The following is an 8,388-nucleotide window of genomic DNA, read 5'->3' as shown; positions in this document are numbered from 1 at the left end:
TTGAATGAAAGGCAAATTGCTAGTTGGGATGTTGATACTTTAAAAACACGAAGGAATGTGTTCTCTCTCATTTTTGAGGGCAAAGGCAGTGGGGAAGTGTTTGCTTTGGGGCTTTTTAAATTTTCTTCCTTACCACTATTTTAAGCACAGCAGGACATGTTTTCTTTGGTAGAGAGACTGGAAAGAAAAAAAAAGTGCATTTGGATTTTAAAAGACCTTAAAAGACCTCTTCTTTAAAATTAGAGAATTCTAGAGACATTACAGGCAGCAAAAAAGCCATTTGCAGCAAATCTGCCTCCTGACTTCTGTGAAACTGAACTTTCTACCTAAGACTTTTGTCTTCCTCCAAAGTGTTTTTCTTTCTCTGTGTCAGTGCTGCAACGTACCTGGCAGAAGTACTCTGGGTCCTGATCTGAGTCCCCTGCTCTATGGGTCAAGCAATACACTCCAGGCTTGAACAGCAAAGTGCACCTCACCAAATCTCTGCTGCCCTCATACAGAAAAATGTTGCTTCTCTCTGCAGTCCCTCAGGTTCACTCTCTGGTCAGCTCCATAGCCAATCTCTTTACAACCTCCCCACTTCTTCATTCCCTGCTCATTTCACACTGTGAGCTGACATATCATCACTCAAATAATTCTTTTCACCATCAAGCACTTGTCAGTTTACATCCTTCTTAATCAGTAGCTACACCAAATGAAAAGCTTTAGCTTCTGTTTCTTCCTATACCTAATTCCCTCTTTTGCAGCAAAAAGGTTTCATACCTTTCCCCTTCACCACTGATCAGCATGGATTTATATCCCACGTGCATTGATCTTTCTTCTCTTGTCGCTGATCTTTCTTCTGTATTTGTACAGGTAAGTCACTAGCTAATAGTTCCATCGAAAGTTTCATTTGGGATGCTATTTTATCACAGAATGTACCCATGGAAAAGGACGAGCATTGGGTTTTCTTATTTTCCTTGTCTCATAAGGCCCTGGGGACTTATGCGTTCCTAGCACTAAGGCTGCAACATGGGAGAGACAGGACGCAACCCTGGTGTCCCATCATGTAACTCTGTTCACATAGAGCCTGGTACTCAACAGCATGTGTACAGCTTGTCCCCAGCATTTCCTACATCCCTTGATATGTTGACCAAATGTGGTCATCTTTTGCCCAGAGATGTTTATATCTCATCCCATCTCTCATCCTTTTCTTGGCTGGCCTGAAGATGTGTCTCAATCACAAGGGCCTCCTCTTCAAGCTCTCACACCAAGGAATGCTTCTGAGAGGAGGAGGGCTTATTTTTGACAGTGGTTTTCCTCTTCAGTAACTGCTTTTTCTGTTTTTGTGCCAGGCTAGTGGTGAAGGTTTTAAGGAGTTCCCAGAGGGAACTTTTAGGAAATGGCTTGTTCTATTTGCAGAAATTCTTATCATTTATAAAACTTCCATATGCAATCTTGTTGTCATGTCTCTTTCAAAATACTCCCACTGTGCAAAAAGATTGCTTTTCTTTCTCTCTCCCTCCTCTTTCCCCATGGGTTTCCTATTTTAACCTCTGCGCATCTACTTGCACTCTTGTGCTCTTTCTTCATCCTTAATTACTGCCTCCCACTTCATACAATTACTGAATGCATGTTTCAACTATGTAAAGAACTGTTCTTAGATTCATAAGTCAATTCATTGATAAATCATCAGTCAGAGTTTCAATGCTGGAAACAAATACACTGGTATAGTAAAAAGTAGACTTTCTTTTTGTACATTTATTAGGATTTTAGACTATGGATACCTTACACTAGTATAATTAACACCCCCAATCTGTGAAGTAGAAGCCCAAGATAAAAACCTTGCATGTTTATACAATGGCTTCCATTTTTTTGTTTAACATTTTGAGATGCAGGATCACAGCAAAATTTATTTCCTTTTATCTTTACACATTATTAAAGGTACTGTCTCTTACCAGGGACAGAAGGAAAACTGATATTTTTATACAGCTGTGAGATGTCATATCTTGAAATTACAGTGTTAGGATTAAGGAGGTATTTTAACTTCCAGTTTGGTTCTAGCGGGGTATTAATAGCAGAAGCCACAAGGAGGTGTTAGTCTTGGAGTCTAGCTGTTGCTGCTACCTGAAATCAGATTTTTTATGGCCAACATCTGAGATTTCTGGTAACAGAAACTTGAAAATCCATACAGCCCTGTGGCAGAGAGGCTGGGTGACAGTTGGGCTTATCCTGATTTTACCCTTTGTGTCCTGCCTTTGTACAGATCAGAACCAGAACAGATTGTTAGCTGAAGGTAACTCTTGTGGGAAGAGAAAAAAGTACTGATTTACATTTACAGTGGAAAAAACAAAACATGTCTTAAACCATGGCAGTGAGCAGTGGAAACAGACAGCTGGCCTCCAGTTTCTATTCAGTAATGCTTTGATATAAGGTATGCTTGCTTTTCCCCATAACTCACCTAGTAGAATTGTAACTGAAAATTCCTTTTTCTCACTGCTCCAGTAAAACCAGGCCCAATGCATCTTTTTTTTTTTTTTTTCTTTTTTTTTTTTTTCCATTTTAAACATCATTAGGCAAGATCTGCTTAGGCTGTAGTTGCCTCTGCAGAAGTAACAGGCTGCAATATTTCAGACTCCTGAACACAGCTCATTACTGTATCCTGTGGATGGACCCAAAAAAACTTTTGGCTTTTTGACCTTATCTTTTGTTTGTTTTTGTTTGTTTGTTTCCCCTCAGGTTTGTTTGGGTTTCTGGGTTTTTGTGGGGTTTTTGGTATAACCATTGATGTATCCATTGCCTGTCAGCATTTATACCCCGCTACATATAGGATCAGTGAGAGGATTCTGGGAAATGCATTTTTTTTTTTTTTTTTTTTTTTTTTTTTTTTCCATTTTAAACATCATTAGGCAAGATCTGCTTAGGCTGTAGTTGCCTCTGCAGAAGTAACAGGCTGCAATATTTCAGACTCCTGAACACAGCTCATTACTGTATCCTGTGGATGGACCCAAAAAAACTTTTGGCTTTTTGACCTTATCTTTTGTTTGTTTTTGTTTGTTTGTTTCCCCTCAGGTTTGTTTGGGTTTCTGGGTTTTTGTGGGGTTTTTGGTATAACCATTGATGTATCCATTGCCTGTCAGCATTTATACCCCGCTACATATAGGATCAGTGAGAGGATTCTGGGAAAGTTACTAAAGGATCTCTTGGTTTATAGCACTAATTTAATGAGCTCTCCTGCACACACAAAAAAAAAAGGTCTAGAAGATTGTATTTCCTCCAGGGACACAGGAACTTTGGCATGTAGGACATGCAACACTGCTTTAAGACCTGAAATCCCTCTTTCTGGGCAGCTGAAAGCAGCATTGAGCAGTGGTACCTTGAGAGGTACATTCTCCTGGCACCTGCCTCAGAACGATGCCCCTCCTGTGTGCCCTTGCAATAGGTTTGCTGTTGACCCTCTTTAAAGCACAGCATCTGATTTACAGCTCTTGTGTAGCCCAGTCCACATGTGAACTGTTTCAAAACTAAACAGAACTTTTTGTAACCAGAGCAAGGAAGAGACCTGAATGTTCTCTCTCGGTTGCTGTGCTGGCACAGGCACTGCAGAAAGGTACTTTAAGTCATTCTTGTACAGACTAAAAGGAAAATCTGACCTGATGTTCCCTCAGGGAAGAGCATAAGGAGAATAATAAAGCAGAAAGGGTTGGAAATATTTTATATTACTTGGCAAAGGAAGGAACAGATCCAGTTCTTCCCCTTTGATGATTCTAGTAAGCTTATCTGAAAACAGGAATTAGGATTATTTTTTTTAAGTTGTTTTTCAAGAACTTCTGAAAAGAAATTATGATACAACTGGCTCAGTTCCAATTGCAAGATATTTAATTATGTGAGTTACTGGACTTCACTATGGACTGAGGTACTGTATTGTACTGCAGTTTTAGCATCTGGTGTTTTTACTGTAAATCAGTAAGACTCAGGATTGTGATGCTCTTGGGCAGTCTCCATGAGTTTACTCACAAAACATAATTTCACATTTTTTCATTTATGTCACATTACAGGAGCAAAGCTCAGTTATTCTGCAACACTTTCCCCTTTTCCAAAATGCACACTTGCTGATGTGTTACATGTTTAACTGTTTCCTAGGAGGAGAACACTTCCAGTAGTGGAACAGACTCCCTAACCAGTGGGGAGATTCCACGAAGCAAGTCAGAGGGGACTTTGATTGATGTGGATGACAGAACACCATCAGACGGTTACAGTATGTCTCTTCTGCTATTATCTGTACTAAGACTTTCCACCTAAAGTCTATATTTCTGCAACACACTCAATGTAAAAGCTATAACTGATCTGTAAACCCCTGTAAATATTTTTTTTTTTTAATTGCTTGTGTTCCGCACTATTCAGGCCATCATACATGTCCCTGGAGTCAGAATATGAGGACTTATCACAAGGTCCCCTAGGAGAAATCTGCCATATAAAAGAAGTCCCCAGTCTCCTGCTATAAGAAATGTGAGTCAGGGAGGAAGAGCTGAAATCATTAACCTTACATGACTAAATGCTCTGTAGGGTATGTTTACTGGGGGTTGAGATGGAGAAGAGGGAGTTCTTAGCCAAACTATATTAATTTAAGGCTTTAAGAATCAGGAAAGAAAGGTAATTTTGGAATTAGCCCAGTTTAAAAACTGGTACCTCAGTAAAATTGATTTAATGGCTATCTTAACCCAAAAACTAAGAAAACATTCCCTGTCACAAGGTAGGCATTCTCTAGCTTCTTTTTCCAGCAGCAAGTGTAAGTAATGGCAAGCCTGGCACTCGCTGTGTGAGTTGAGGAGCAAGAATTAGTTCCTCGCTAACCTCCCACACCACATTAATCTGTGCGGTTAAATCAGCGTAAGAAATCATCTAGCCTAATGACTCCGGCTTTGCCGGTTTTCTGCTCAGATTTTTCACATAGAAACATGCCTTTTAGGATGGAGAAACAAACAAACAAAACCCCTAACAAGTCTTTTGGGATTTTTTTATTTTTTTAATTTTTATTTAATAGATAGTAATAATCTGACTGTAATAGCATCACAGTGCAAGGAAGTCTTTGGGCCTGAAGGTAGGAACAAAAGGACTATTCAGCTTGTACTTAGCAGCCCAACCCTGTCTGGTGGCCCTGGCCAAGGTTGGGTAGCTGAAGGGAAAGAGGCTGTCCCTGGGCTCGCTTCCCCCCAGCAGCTCACCTGGAAGGCTCTTGTCAAGAGAATGTTATAGTCTTGCAGATGGGTGGCTGGGAAGCAGGTAAATTCCACTTACATTCATCCAAACTGGGTTTTCTGGAACTTGGGAAGAACTTAATGGTTTTGGCTTCTTATCACAATTCATGGCAAAAGAAGCAAAGAGATTGGAAATGAATGGAATGTCTCAAGTCTCTGTGCTCCAGGAAATGTTTCTGTTTTTTCTTTTAAACAGACGTTAATGAAAGTAAAGTGGCTTTGGACATTGACTGGTCTGATGTATTCAAACATGCCCATGCTGTTTCCAAGACTAATCCTTTCTGGAATGAACTGTCAGCCTCCAATCCTTTTGTACATGACATAGCTGAAACCAACAGAAACAAAAATAATAAATACCTTTCAATCTTAAAAGAAAAGCCCTATTTGTTCACTAAAGTTTCTAGCAACAGAGACTCTTTGGCTTCCTCAGGTGATGAGCTAGATATTGATTGTCTTCTAAGAAGGACTTCAGCAAGAAGATCTGGACGATCCAAGAGTGTCTCTGACTTCCTGGATATTGTTGATAACCAAAGATTTAATTCTCACAAGACAACACCTCAAAAAACTTTAGCTTCAGAAGTGACACGGCTTCAAAATGACCGCGAAGCTTACAAGATGGCTTGGTTGAGTCAGCGACAACTCACCCGATCTTGCCTAGATTTAGAAGCCATGAGCCACAGTCCTGGATGGGCACAAACACAAGCTACAGACATTCAGGTAGTATGTAAACTGAATCATGAAGGGGGTTCAGTAAAGCTACCTGACTCAGATATCAACATTCACGTCCCTGTGGGTCATGTATCACCTGGTGAATTCCAAGAGGTTGGTTTAAAGGCTATCCTTAACCCTCCATCGTCATTTAACAATGAGCTCTCTAGCACTGTAAGTCCTCTGATAGAACTTACACTGAGTAACCTCAACACAAGGGAAGCCATTTTCCTAGAGGTGAAAGTTGCTGCTAAAGTGAAGAATGATCCACTCAGCCAAGTTATGAGTGATATCGTGTGCTTTTTTAGTCACAAAAAAGAAGGGCCTTTTAAGAAGCTAGAGAATTGCTACACTTATCAGGATACCATACAAGTGAAGCTAACAGACCTAAGTCACATAATGTATGCAGTCATTGCTGTGCAAGCAAACAAAATCCAACCTCCAGCCACTACTGTGTGGGACTATATTCACAGGACGGTCTCAGTTGGAATTTATGGTCCCAAATATATTCACCCATCTTTTACAGCAGTTTTTACAGTCTTTGGTCATAACTACATTCCAGAAAAGCTCACCGTTTGTGATATTAAAAAGAGGGGCAAAAGTATGCCTCCTGTTGTGTTTCAGCTGTGGGGAAAACATACATTTCTGCTTGAGAAGCCACAAGATCTAAAGATTTCTTTGGTATCCTGTGATCCAGATTTTGAGGTGAAGATGGAAGACCAAAGCAAAAATATTAAAGAGGAAGAGCTGAAAACTGGTGAAATGGTCCGCCAACAATTTCTGTTTTCCATGCTAGGATGTAGGGAGATGCACTTCTTTGTTTTCCTCGTTCAGATTAAAGTCTTAAAAAGCAGCCAAGTAACGCAGTTCTGTGTTACGACTCCTGATCCAGCTCCAAAATTAAGTGGAATTATCAACAGGCCGAAGCGATTGCAAAACCGCAAAGAAATCAAGTCTGCGCCTTTGCTCTTAATACCAACAGTTAAATATCCAAAGTTTCAAGATAAAACTTTGAGTGTTAATACTTATGGGGTCGCTTTGAAAACTGTCTTACGCCAAAATAAGATTGACTATTTGCTAGAATATTTTAAAGGGGACACAATAGCACTTCTTGGCGAGGATAAAGTAAAAGCCATTGGACAAACTAAAATAAAAGAGTGGTACGTAGGAGTTCTCAGAAGGAAGATTGGCCTTGTACATTGCAAAAATGTAAAAGTGATTTCCAAAGAACAAGCTATGGACACTGCTGATAGTGAGCTAACAACCAGGAATCTTGTTGAACAAATTGCACTGCCATTCAAAAAACTGACTTACATCTACTCAGTAGTTCTGTCTACAGTATCAGAGAGTGTTTATGACTGGAAAGCTTTGGCTGAAGTACTAGGATATTCACATATGTCTTTGGAAGACTTTAATGAGGCCCACATTGATAAAGAATCAGAGAGAGTTGCACATGTTGTGAAGAGGATGAAGGAAGACTGCCATGCTAACAAAAAAAAGAGACTATTTCTTTATGAGCTCATTGTTGTAAGTATTGCATGAACTAACGTGGTTATTGGGAATGCATTGCCAAGCAGCTACTCAATAGTAATACGTGAACAAGAAAATACAGTCCTGCACCCTTGTGAGAATCTTTCCAAACCTGAACATAAATGGAAAATACATCCAGACTCTCATGAATAATAGCACTTTGATGAAATATTTCCAAACAGTGACCTGCCAATGCTCCAGGAGCCTTGCTCATTTAGCAGTTTGACTGGGTTGACTTATTTATTTTTTTTATCAGCCATGTTTGAAGTAGTTTTGTCCTTTGTCATGGAAGTCATCGTGCTGAATTGCTTCCATGAGAAATTCCCATTATGAACTATTTAGTAACCTTATAGTGTGGAAACTCAATTATTTATATATCTTGTGTACCCTAAGGTGCTTGCCTAAGTTTGCGTCATTTTTTTAAAGCAAGGAAATCCTGACGCCCATGTTGAAGACAAGATTTTCTATTCACACATGGAAACTTCATAGTCAAGGCTGTCATAACCTAAGGACAATACTACAAGTATCTCAGGACATACTTCCATGGCCCTCATTTGTAAGCCACTGGACAATTTCTATGTGATTCAGTACTATTCCATGTGAATTAAAAGTGTTTTTTTTTCTAAATACTTCCAGGTAATTGGTTGCATTGTTAACCATCTTAATTTTTATACAGGAATTAATAATTACCCTACACTGTCCTTGGCTCTGGCTGGAAAGTCTACCAGTCTACTTAGGGTCAGAAGAGAATTCATTTTTTCACATGAAAATAAAGCATCATAAAAATGGGTGTTTAAAAATTCATATTGTATCCTTTCATCAAAAGTCTTTTGACTATCCTGAGTTGCAAACCTGAACAGGGTTTACTTCTCATAACTAATCCATTCCCTTTGAAGTGCTGACAGCAATTTCA

General features: G+C 39.5%; 1 protein-coding gene across 1 annotated transcript in view; it reads left to right on the top strand.

Moving 5' to 3' along the window:
- Positions 1 to 786: 786 nt before the first annotated feature.
- Positions 787 to 8,388, top strand: part of MACC1 (metastasis associated in colon cancer 1) — a 15,532-nt gene continuing 7,930 nt past the window's right edge. Inside the window, exons 1-3 of the mRNA XM_009994986.1 lie at positions 787 to 855; positions 4,123 to 4,237; positions 5,434 to 7,472. Of these exons, the coding sequence (XP_009993288.1) occupies positions 787 to 855; positions 4,123 to 4,237; positions 5,434 to 7,472 (2,223 nt within the window). The remainder of the gene's footprint in view (positions 856 to 4,122; positions 4,238 to 5,433; positions 7,473 to 8,388) is intronic.

This window comes from Chaetura pelagica, unplaced genomic scaffold (genome assembly GCF_000747805.2).
Source record: "Chaetura pelagica isolate M959 unplaced genomic scaffold, ChaPel_1.0 scaffold12, whole genome shotgun sequence".
Lineage (NCBI taxonomy): Eukaryota > Metazoa > Chordata > Aves > Apodiformes > Apodidae > Chaetura > Chaetura pelagica.
The sequence above is the reverse complement of the archived record's forward strand: the minus strand, read 5'-3'. Positions and strand labels throughout refer to the sequence as shown.